At 63.8% G+C, this 11674-nt stretch overlaps 1 protein-coding gene across 1 annotated transcript in view; it reads left to right on the top strand.

Annotated features, from left to right (window-relative positions):
- Positions 1-4232: 4232 nt before the first annotated feature.
- COL9A3 (collagen type IX alpha 3 chain) overlaps positions 4233-11674 on the top strand; it is a 17663-nt gene continuing 10221 nt past the window's right edge. Inside the window, exons 1-12 of the mRNA XM_053890046.1 lie at positions 4233-4363; positions 4906-4974; positions 6082-6117; positions 6719-6790; positions 7379-7432; positions 8130-8165; positions 8473-8496; positions 8692-8745; positions 9094-9147; positions 9478-9519; positions 10655-10711; positions 11099-11152. Of these exons, the coding sequence (XP_053746021.1) occupies positions 4292-4363; positions 4906-4974; positions 6082-6117; positions 6719-6790; positions 7379-7432; positions 8130-8165; positions 8473-8496; positions 8692-8745; positions 9094-9147; positions 9478-9519; positions 10655-10711; positions 11099-11152 (624 nt within the window). The 5' untranslated portion in view covers positions 4233-4291. The remainder of the gene's footprint in view (positions 4364-4905; positions 4975-6081; positions 6118-6718; positions 6791-7378; positions 7433-8129; positions 8166-8472; positions 8497-8691; positions 8746-9093; positions 9148-9477; positions 9520-10654; positions 10712-11098; positions 11153-11674) is intronic.

Genomic DNA, 11674 nt, shown 5'->3' with positions numbered 1-11674 from the left:
GTGTTTGGACATGGGCAGCAGTCCCGTGAGTGGGCAGGGGAGGAGCACTGCTCTTCGGGAGTCCGGGGGTGGTGTCCCCTGGGCACCCCCCAACACACGAGCACCCTGACCATGCAGCCTCCCGGGGCCTCTGCAGCCGGGCGCTCTGTCCCTTGGCTGCCCTTTGTCACTAGTTTAAGTCTGGGGACCCACGCGCAGCCCCCTTGGGTGGGTTGAGCGGGAGGAGCAGGGGCGTGGCGTGGCCCGGGTCCGGACAGGACCTGTGCCCACGCTGATATGGGGCACAGTGTCGTGCCTTGGGGAGCAAGGTCGGCGGCGTTCTCTGGCTCCGTGCCCTCTGTCCCTACCCTGGTAGCCCTTTGCATCAAGACACAGCCTCCCCGGGGCCTCCGGACCCTCTGCCCTGGCGTGGGCACAGCACACCTCCCGCTCCTCGAGTCGCGGCTGGCTCAGGCCAGGATCCCCCTTCCTGACACGCTGGCTCCTCTGCGCCGACACCAGTGGGGTGAGGAGACTGCCGAGGGCCACGCGCTTGCCTTTGAACAAGCGAAGTGACAAAGGTCACAGTTCTCCTGGGGACGGGAGAAGGGAGCATGGTTCACCCCGAGAGTTACCAGCTGTGACTTGGGCTCCATTCTCACAAAAAGCGCTGACGGTCCGCTCCCGTCCTGGGGAGGGGGCTGCACAAACTAGAAGTCATTGGGAGGGAGGGCCCCTGAGTTGATGTTCCCCAGAGCTGGAGTTGGGGAGGCGTACGTCCTGGGCTGCTGGCTCCCCTCCCCGCCCCCCCCCCCCACCCCTGATCTGCTGGGAGGGGTAGGACCCCAGGTGCCTGAACTCCGGTTTGGTCGGTGATGCTGTTTCCACCACAGAGGGGAGAAACTAAGGCACCAAGATGAGTGTGAGCCCATAGCGGTCAGAGTCCTCAGTGTAGACCAGTACGGAGCAAGGTTCGGTGGGGCAGCTGGAACCCCAGAGAGGAAGGAAAATCCCATTGGAGCAACTCTGGGGGGACGGGTCCGTGCTTGGCTCTGACCCACCAAGCATCACGGAGAGTGATGGTCCGAAACACGGGTAATGCTTTGGTTCTGCCTGGTGGTACCAGATGTGAGGCACCCCCTGCCCGGCCTCCTCCAGCCCTAGCCCACTGCGGCTGTTCAAGCTTCAAGGCAGGAACAGTGGGGGGGGGGGGGGGGGGCTGAGTGGAGCTAAGGATGGGTTGGGGGTGAAGGGTGGAGCAGGGTTTCATTCCCTTGCCCCGGTGAAGGCCAGCTGGGCTGCCTCTGAGTCTGGTCCAGCAGGGGCCAGGGTGGGGGGTGGGGGGGACTGGCCCCAAGCCCCACCCTGCTGTCTGAGGGGGTCCTAGGATGACCCAGACTCTGCTGGGGGGGGGGGACAAGAACTCTTGTGAGCGTCTCTCGGCCCTTCTGGATGGAATTCACACACACCCTCGCACCTGAGGGGCGGCCGGTCCACCCCAGCGGTGAGCAGTCATCTTGCCTCGCTGCTCTATCCTTTTCGCTTCCCACCTGCTGCTCCCGGGTAAACCGACAGCCCCCTGCAAGCCCTGAGCTCCCACCCACAGAAATGAAGCTCCTACAGGCTGGGCCGGAGGTTGTGAGTTTTCCACATTGTCCACGGTCAGTTACAGATGGAATTCTGCATGCCACTCTTTCCCCACCGCTCGCATTGACTAGGAAAGAAAGGAAGGGAGGGAGGAAGAAGGAGAGGGATGGCACAAGAACAGACACTCAGATCAATGGAACAGAACAGAGAACCCAGAAATGGACCCACAAACGTATGGCCAACTGATCTTTGACAAAACAGGAAAGAATATCCCATGGAATAAAGACAGTCTCTTCAGCAAGTGGTGCTGGGAAAACTGGACAGCGACATGCAGAAGAACGAACCTGGACCACTTTCTTACGGCAGACACAAAAATAAATTCAAAATGGACCTAAAACGTAAGACAGGAAGCCATCAGAATCCTCGAGGACAAAGCAGGAAAAAACCTCTTTGATCTTGGCCGCAGCAACTTCTTACTCAACACGTCTCCGGAGTGAAGGGAAACAAAAGCAAAAATGAACTACTGGGACCTCATTAAAATAAAAAGCTTCTGCACAGCGAAGGAAACAATCAGCAAAGCTAAAAGGCAACCGACAGAATGGGAGAAGATATTTGCAAGCGACATATCAGATAAAGGGCTGGTATCCAAAATCCATAAAGAACTCCTCAAACTCAACACCCAGAAAACAAATAATCCATTGGAGAAATGGGCCAAGACATGAATAGACGCTTCTCCAAAGAAGACATCCAGGTGGCCAACAGACACACGAAAAGATGCTCAACATATTCATCACCAGGGAAATACAAATCAAAACCGCCATGAGATACCCCCTCACCCCTGTCAGAATGACTAACGTTAACAACTCAGGCAACAACAGATGTTGGTGAGGATGCAGACAGAGAGAGGATCTCTTTTGCATTGTTGGTGGCAATGCAAGCTCGTGCAGCCACTCTGGAAAACAGGATGGAGGGTCCTCAAAAAACGAAAAATAGAACTACCCTACGACCCAGCAATTGCACCAGTAGGCATTTATCCAAGGGATACAGGTGTGCCGTTTCGAAGGGACACATGCACCCCCATGTTTATAGCAGCACGATCGACAATAGCCAAAGTATGGAAAGAGCCCAAATGTCCATCGATGGATGAATGGATAAAGAAGAGGTGGTATATATATATATATATATATATATATATATATATATACAACGGAGTATTACTCGGCAATCAAAAAGAATGAAATCTTGCCATTTGCAACTACGTGGGTGGAACTGGAGGGTATTATGCTAAGCGAAATCAGAGAAAGACAAAAATCATACGACTTCACTCACATGAGGACTTTAAGAGAAAAAACAGATGAACATAAGGGAGGGAAACAAAAATAATATAGAAACAGGGATGGGGACAGAACAGAAGAGACTCACAAATATGGAGAACAAACTGAGGGTTACTGGGGGGGGGGGTGTGGGAGGGGGGATGGGCTAAATGGGCAAGGGGCACTAAGGAATCGACTCCTGAAATCATTGTTGCACTAGATGCTAACTAATTTGGATGTAAATTAAAAAATAAAATAAAATAAAATAAAATAAAATAAAATAAAAAGAAGGAAAGGGAACAGGAGGAGAAGGGAGGGGAGAGGAGGGAAAAGGAGGGAAGGGAAAAAGAAAAGAGAAAGAGAAGCCGAGCTCATATAGCACACCCTAATCCTAAAGCAGCATTTCCTAGGGGATTCTAAACATTCAGACACCTGGGGGGGTGGGGGGGGGTGTGAGATCCTGCAAATTCAATGGGCCTGTAGGTGACCTGGAGTTCTGAGAGTCCCCTAGGGTGGCCATGGAGGCCCCTGGCCCCAGGTGCTGCCCCCTACCTTGCTGTTCCTGTGCCTTCCCAGGGGGAAGCAGAGTTTGCCTAAATCTGGCGAGCCCTGAGCTGCCCAAATCTTGTGAAAAACGGGAACAGCCAACACCAGCCTCAGGGTCCCGTCCACCACTCGTGCTCAGGCCCGGGCTCATGGTGGGGCTTCCTTCTCGGCCGAGGCCGCCACTTTGCCCTCTCTTGGGGTGCGGAGCGCTGGGTAAGAGTCTGCCCTTTGCCAGTGATGGGCAACATGGATGGGCCACTCAGGATTGCTCAAGTTTGGGGTGAGGCCCCTGGGCATGGGCGGTGCCCCCGGCAGAGCAGGCATGGCCCTAGACTTCTGCCCATGGCAGGACATGGCGCGGGAGCCAGAGGCGTGGCTTGGTCTGGCCCCCGGCACAGGGACGCTCGCCCTCGCTGGGGGTCTTGCTGGGCCTTGGGCAGCCTCGGTCGCACTCAGGATCCCGAGGAGGTCGCCCTGAGCTGGGGCTGGGGCTGGGGCTGCCCCTTCTCGGAAGGAGCCCTTCAATGCGGGACTGTTCCCTCTCTACGCCCTGCTCCGGGCTCAAGTGGTGAAAAGAACTTCTTTCTTTTTTGCTAAAAGGTATATGTGTGTAACTCATCGGTCTCGGGGATAATTTTAACTCCGAGGCTGGCCAAAAAATGCCACTGGGTCTCTTTTCTTCCCCCTGGCCGGCTCGGCGGGAGGCGTGGGGCGGCGCGGAAGCCCCAGGTGGGCCCTGCTGAATGGGGGGCTTGTGCTCAGCCGGCGGGGCGGGAACTGGCGTCCAGCCCGCCGCCCGCCCCGCCCGCCGTCCGCCCCGAGCCCAGGCCGCCGGCGCTGCCGCTGCTCAGAGCGCGAGTGCAGCCATGGCCGGAGCCCCCACCCTGGCCCTGCTCCTGCTCGGGCAGCTCCTGGCCGCGACCGTGACCGAGGCGCAGGTGAGCGCGGGCCGGAGAGCGGCGGCCAGGGTGGGAGTCCGGGGGCTCCGAGACGGGGCGTCGAGCAGCACAGCCGGGGGACCGACCTGCCCCCTCCCCGGCCACCCTGGGCCAGTGAGTGAGCCCGGAACCCGGGACGCTTGGGGACCGCCTGCGCAGCCTCGAGGCCCATCGCCCACCTCGCCGTGGAGCACGGAGACTGGTCGCCCCACGGAGCCCTCGTGGATGGCGCGACCCTTCGTGGATGAGCCCAGGAGTCGCCCTGTCCTCGCCTGGCCTGGTCGGCTGCTGCTGCCACCAGACGGGCACAATGTCGCCTTTGTTCCCCGAGGCTCCCTGCGGTGCAGCCCCTCCTGGAGGATCCAGGCAGCAGACGCTGCCAGCCCCGGGCTTTGGGGGATCTCTGAGGCAGGCCTGGGGGGGGGGGCCGGGGCCAGGCCCCCGGTGCCGTTCCCGACCCAGGAACAGGGGACGCTCTGTTGGGCTGACCCGTGGGAGAGGGTGGGAGGGGTCAACTGCATGATGACACTTCTCCGTTTCAGAAAGTGGGACCCCAAGGCCCCCCGGGCCCCCAAGGGCCACCTGGGAAACCGGGCAAGGACGGCATTGATGTGAGTTTGCGGGCGGGGAGGGCTCCGTGGGGTTCTAGTCTGGCTGCAGCCTCCCTGAGCCTCTAGACCTGATGGAGACAAAACTAAGTCCCACTCGTCGGGGCTGGGGCGAAGCGGGGTGTGGGGTGTGAAAAGGGACAAAGACGGTCCTTGTTCCTGTTCAGGGTTCAGCCCGCAGGGATCCCATCCCCAGAGCAGGTGGGGGGTGCACGGTAGTCTTTGGCCTGGGAATGTGGGCACTGATGTGCGTGTCTCCAGGTCCCCAGGGGCCCTTGCTCCTGTGTCCTGAGGCCCTGGGGGTGGAGGTGCAGGGCTGTCCCCTGAGGGTCTTGGGCTGGAGCCAGCTTTGGGGGGCTCTGGAGCTGGCTCTGCCCCAGAGATGCTGTGTCCAGGGGTGCCCCAGGTCAAGTGTGGCCCAATCCAAGCAGCTGAAATCCCGCGGCCAGCCTCCCCCAGGACCGTCTTGGGTGAACCCCCCCCCCCCCCCCGATCCAGCCACCTCCATGTAAAGCAGAGACCTGCCCCAGGACCTCCTCACCCGCGAGAGCCCCCCTTGACCAGTCCTCAGTCTCTCTCTGGGCCCCCAAGGCCCTAGATGGCCCTGAGTCTCATATCCACACCAACCCTGGTTGATCTCGACCCGCAGGGTGCTCGGCGACAGCCCCGCAGGGTGGGGGCAGGGCGGGTCATGGTGGCCACATTGGGCCCTGGACCCAGGGCCCCCACACCCCTCCCGCTGGGGCTGGGCGCCCGGCCCCCCAGGAGCCCCAGGCTGACGGGAGTCGTGCCGTTCCTTCTGGGGAGGGTTCCACTTAAAAGCCTGGAAGCCTCACGCCAAGGGTCTCGGGCCTAGTGGTCACGGGGGTGGCGTTCCCCCTGGGCCTCTGCAAGTCTGAGGGGCTGTGGCCCACCTTCTGAGGCTTCTCAGGCTGGTGGAGGGGTGGGGGTATGTCCCTGTGCCTGGCCCCAGAGAGGAGGGGGCCCCTTAGATGTGGATGAGGTCGCCTGTGGGAGGGGGGGTCCCGTGTCGCCTCTTGGGTCTCTGCTCCCCTGGGCCGGGATCTTCAGGGGACCCTTGGTCACATGTGGGTGTCTTCCCCTCTACAGGGAGAAGTTGGGCCTCCGGGTCTGCCAGGGTCCCCGGTGAGTGTCCAGCTACGGCGAGGGGAGGGGTGGACCTAGAACCGAGGGGTCAGGACATCCCCTTCCCACCACACTGGGCCCTGGGTTGCCGGCCAGGCAGGAGGCCTCAGAGGCGGGAAGGGGGTGGGAGGGGAGCGTGTGGGATTCAGCGTGTCCCTGGGTGGCGGCTGGCTTTGAGACGGTCTTTGGGCCGGTGCCAGCCAGGCCAGGTGGCTACAGCCGGCGAGGGGGCCCTGGGCTTTCACAGAGCTGTTCAGGCCCAGGAATTGAGGGTTCTAGGGCACACCGGGGGTCCCACAGAGGGACGCACAGACCCTTAGCCCGGGCGGCTGACGAAGCATCCAGGTGAACTTCCTACAGAGGTGACTAAGCGGGGGGAGGCGGCTGGAGAGGGCGGCCAGCTGGGGCCAGTGAGGGTGGGCGCCGGGCCCAGCTGGGTGGGGGTCCGCAGGAAAGCCGGCAGCTGGGCCTCCGGTGGAGAAGAGCCAATCTCTAATTGCTGGGCGGTGCCGCAGCTGGAAAACACAAGCCTTATTGGTGAAGGCCAAGGCTCTGGGCTGGACCTGCCCTCACGCCTCTGCCCTCCCCCTCCTCCCTCCAGGGACCAAAAGGGGCCCCAGGGAAGCCAGGGAAACCAGGGGAGGCTGGGCTCCCAGGACTGCCCGGCGTGGACGTGAGTGTGCCCGCCCCTTCCTCCCCCTCCCCCCTTCCCCTCCCGAGAGCCCCCTCTCGTGAGCCCCCTCCCTTCTCCTCCCCTGAGCCGGGACCGGAGGGGTTGTATCCCAGGAGTCAAGTTTAATTGCAGTTCTCCCGCTGGGGGTGGGCCTGCGCTGGGCCTGCTCGGTCCCAAGAGTCTCCGGATGTCCCCCAGCGGGGGTCCCTTGGCCTGCATCCCAGACCCCTCAGCCCAGGCAGAGGATGCAGCCAGCTCCCGGCAGGGGTGAAAATGCTCCTAGCTCTCGTTTCTCTGGCTACCTGGGCCCCTCTGAGCCCCAGGCTGGCTGCGTTTGTCCTCGGGGCTCGAGGCCTTGGCCCCAGGACGCTGGGGGCCGCGGCAGGGCTCTGAGAAGGGATTTCTCCCACCTGCTGGGCTTATCAGCTCCTCACCTCCCCCAGAGGCTCCGGGAGAGGAAGGGGCCGCATGCAAGGTTCTTCCCAGTGTCCGGACCCATTTTAGTTAGGAGAGTGCCCTCTGGGGGGGAGGCGGGCCGTCCTCCCAGCGTGACCCCTCGAGCCCCCCCTCCCCTGCCTCTCTCCCCAGGGTCTGACAGGACAGGACGGACCACCGGGCCCCAAGGGCGCACCTGGAGAACGGGTCAGTGCCTGCCCCAAGTTGAATGGGTTCCGCTTGGGAGTGAGGTCCCCACCCCACCCCCAGTGCTGAGCACTGTCCACAAGGCTGGTGGCCCTGAGGGCAGCTGGGACGTCCTACCGCGTGTGCGGTGAGGTGGAGGCCACAGAAGGGCAGGTGGGCTCAGGGGGACGACACACGGGCCCCTGCTTGCAGCCGTCCTAGCGTTCAGACCCAGCGGGGGCGACCGGCCTTACGCGCCAGGGCGGCTGTCTCCGGGTTTCTGTAGGGAGTCTCTTGTCGGGGGCCCCCCGGGCCAGGCCTGCGTCTTCGGGGTACAGGGGAGCGGCAGAAAGGGCAGGGGCCAAAGCTCTCGTGACCTTTGGGGGAGGGGGCTACCTGGAAGGCTTCTTGGAGAGATGGGCACAGGGCCCTTCTGTGTGGCTCGGGTCAGCCCTAGCGCCGGGCCTTCCTGGGGGCGTGTCCTGCCTGCTCTTGGCTGCTTCCTGCGTCGTTTCCAACAGTCTGGATGGATTTTCCTCAGCGGGATTATTGGCAAAGACCTGTCCGGGCCGCTGGGCCTCAGAGGTCCCCCCGGGGCCTCGATCTTCTGTAAAACGGAGAGCTCCCACTTCAGAGGGGGGGGCGGGTGGGACAGGTTGGCTCACAGAGTCCTGGGCGCCTGGGCTCAGCTCACTCCTGACCCTCTTTCCTTCTGCAGGGAAGTCTGGGCCCCCCGGGGCCCCCCGGGCTGGGGGTGAGTGTCATTTCCCCCTCTCAGTGGGACTTTGAGGAGCGAGAGGGTCTGACCGGGGCGGGGTGCCCTCGGGAGCCCTGAGAGGCAGCGTCCAGCCCTCTTGCCTGCTGTCCCTCCGGGGCCGAGCCAGCCTGGGCCGGGGTCCTGGGACACCATCTGGGCTGTGTCCTCTCTCCCCCAGGGATGGCCCCCTGCCCCAGGAGTCTGGGAGTCCCCCCCGTACAGCCCGCCTGTCTCGGGGGTGGGGGATGGGGGTAGGGGAGTGGGCTGTCTCCAGCGCCTTCTGACCCCGTGCTTGTCACTGCAGGGCAAAGGCCTCCCCGGACCCCCGGTGAGTACTGACCACCCTCGCGGCCCCACCCAAGCACGCCCACCACACTCCGGGCCAGGCGGGCTGCCAGGTCCCAAACTGGGGTTGGGGCCAGCCGCCCCCCACCGGACTTCCTGTCCCTCCAGAGGGGGCAGACGAGCCCTGTGTGGGTCTGTGGGTGCAGACCCCTGTTTCTCACGTCCTTACCCCCTCCAGGGAGAGGCAGGAGTGAGCGGCATCCCTGGTGGAGCTGGCCTCCGGGGCCCCCCGGTGAGTGGCTGGCCCTGACCCTCCCCCCTGCTCAGAGCAAGGGCCCTGCCCACCGGGACACCCCCAATTCAACCCCCAGGGCTTCCTCCCACCTCTGCTCCTTCCCTTCCCTTCCCTCCCTCTTCCCCTCACCTCTTCCACCCTTCTCCTCCCCCATTTCCTTTCTCATGGCCCTTGACGGAAACCCCAAGTGACATTCAGGGACAAGGACAGGCTAGGCCTTGAGATGCTCTGTGGGCACATGCACAGGCCAGGCTGGGGGAGGCGGGCAGGTGGCAACGTCCCCGTGAGGGCACAGGGAGGGAGACCGCTGGTCACCCTTACCGAATGTCATAACCCACCCCCCAGGGACCCTCTGGACTACCGGGCCTCCCTGGCCCCCCGGGACCTCCTGGACCCCCTGTAAGTACCAGGCAGGGGACCCCAGGGCTTCGCTGGGGTAGTGCCAGGCAGCGATGACGTGGCTCTCCTGTCCCCGGGGCCCCCAGCCGCACCCACGTGGACTCCCATCCCCTTTTCAGACACGGGCGGAGTCCGGGGCCAAAGCGGCAGCCGGGTCGGCTGACCTGGGGACAGGCAGGGCTCAGGCCCAGTGGCTCAGGACAGGTGGTTTCTGTCCTTGTTAATGCCCAGCACTGGCCACATGAGGGATGAAGGGACTGAGTCCGGAGTGGTGGGTGACAGGGAGGGCGGGGGACGGCAGCATCCAAGTCAGCTGTCTTTGTGTCCCAGGGTCACCCAGGGGTCCTCCCTGAAGGCGCCACTGACCTGCAGGTAGGCACTTACAGCCATTTGTGAAGGTTGCCCGTCTTGGGGGGAGGGGGCACGAGCCCAGCCCACCGCCTCGGGGACCCCGTGGCTCGTTCCCTATCCCCCGGGTCCGCGTGGGTGGCACCAGCTCTGGGCGCGGCCTCGCCACACCAACTCTGCCCACTGGCTATGAGCTGCTCCCTCTCGCGCTCCTGCCCCCGGGTCCCCTCACCCCCACCCCCACCCCCACCCCCACCCCCACCCCCTGCTCACAGGAGCGTGAATGTGAATCGAAGTGAAACAGAATCCAATTGTAGCCTGGCGCAGCCGGGCGCTGACCGCTCAGCCACACTCGGCGGGTGTCGGCTACAACGGGTGGCACAGAGGGTTTCCCCAGCAGAGAAGGCTCTGGACTAGCGTCTGGGACTCACTCTTACCTGTGAGCTTTGTCGCTCCCGTGAAAATGAAGACCGCGTCTGGGGCGGCCCCAGGTCCTTCTCCGCTGTGTACGCGGAGGGGTCGGCGTCCGGTGCTCCTGAAGGATGTGACCTGCCCGCTGCCGGCGCCCTTGGCTCCACCCCTGCGTCCGGAGTGTTTGACCAGGGCATGTCCCAGAGGGAGGGTTTAGGGACCTTCCAGAACCTTCCAGAACCTTCCAGAATCGGGAGGATGGCTGGGCCCCTGGCGATGGGCCAGGCAGGGGCAGAGATGAGCTGCGGAATGATCTAGGAAACCCAGCGCCATCCCTTGGCGTTAGGGTGCCCTGGGCGCGGAGTGCCCCATCCGTGTCTGCAGGACACCTGTCCGTTCCTAGAGAGCATTTGTGCACTGACAGGAGCCCCGGCCCGAGGTTTGCTGCGGGAACACGGGATGAGGGCCCCTTTGTGAAGCCGCTGCGCTGAGTACGGAGAAAGGGGAGCTTGGCTCCCAGCGCGAGCCCGCGAGGGGCCAGGCAGCCGCCATCCTGCTCCGGGCAGTGCCTTTCTGCACCCCCCCACCCCACCCCGGGCGGCCACACTGAGCGAGGGCCCATCCGGGCTCCCCGGGAGGCCCTGGTGTGGCCTGAGGTCCCTTCACTCGTCTGGAATGGCCCGTCTCAGGGCCCCTGGGTGTTGACCTGAGAGGCAGGTCCCGCTCTGACCACTCTGCTTTCCAACAGTGCCCGGCCATCTGCCCCCCAGGCCCTCCCGGGCCCCCAGGAATGCCAGGGTTCAAGGTGAGCGGCGGCCACAGGGTGACTCAGACCCGAGCCTCAAGGTCCGGAGGGGACTCGGGGGGAGGCGGGCTTCCAGAAAGCCCGCCCTGGTTGTTCCAGGAAGAAGGGAGAGCTGGCCTCCGACCCAGCCTGGGGGCCTTGCTCTGTCCCCACCCCCCTGTTCAGCACTGTTAACGGGCTGGGCACCGGTGTGGCCCCCGGGACCGGGCGGCATGGCGACAGCTGCAGCCAGGGAAGCTGGCGTCAGGCCACCAACTCCCTTCCCTGGCCCGGCCTTGCCCCCTCTTGACCGGACCTCAGTTTCCCCACCTGATCTGGCGGCCACGCGGGCCTCTGTTCAGGGCTGCTGGGGGTGGGCTGTGACTCCTCGCCCCCACTGGCTTTCAGGGGCCCACCGGCTACAAAGGGGAGCAAGGAGAGGTCGGCAAGGATGGCGAGAAGGTGAATATGGGCCGTTGGCCCGGGCGGGGGTGGGAGGAAGGGAGGGGCACCTGGTGGGGGGTGGGGGCCAGGGCCCCGCTGGCGGTGGGTCAGGGAGGGGGTGCCGGCCGCCTCTGGGGCGTGCTATGCACGCCTCCTCTGTGGGGCCCGGCCAGTCGGAGCCAAGTGCTTTGGGGCAGGGTCCCTGGACGAACCCCCCACCTGCCTGGTCTCACGTGGAAGTTCCCTGAGCTCAGGCGGCCCCGCTGGTGGCCGGACAGGTCTCCTGGAGGCCCCTGCCACCCCCCCCACCCCCCGTGGCCCCTGGCCGCGGAAGATTTTGGTTTGCCCTTACCCACAGGCACCAGGTGAGGCTGGGTACATGTCCGGCACGGTGAGGTCGCCGCTCGGGCAGTAGACGTGCCCACGCCAGCCAGGCAGAGGCGTCTGGGAAAGGCTGGGGGCCTTGCAGGAGCAGAAGCCACAGGGACCTTGCCCTCCAGAGGAAGGCCAGAAGCCCCCAACCTCAGAGGCTCAGCTGTG

This window comes from Panthera pardus, unplaced genomic scaffold (genome assembly GCF_024362965.1).
Source record: "Panthera pardus isolate Hobbes unplaced genomic scaffold, ASM2436296v1 HiC_scaffold_25, whole genome shotgun sequence".
NCBI lineage: Eukaryota > Metazoa > Chordata > Mammalia > Carnivora > Felidae > Panthera > Panthera pardus.
This window is presented reverse-complemented; position numbering and strand designations above follow the sequence as displayed.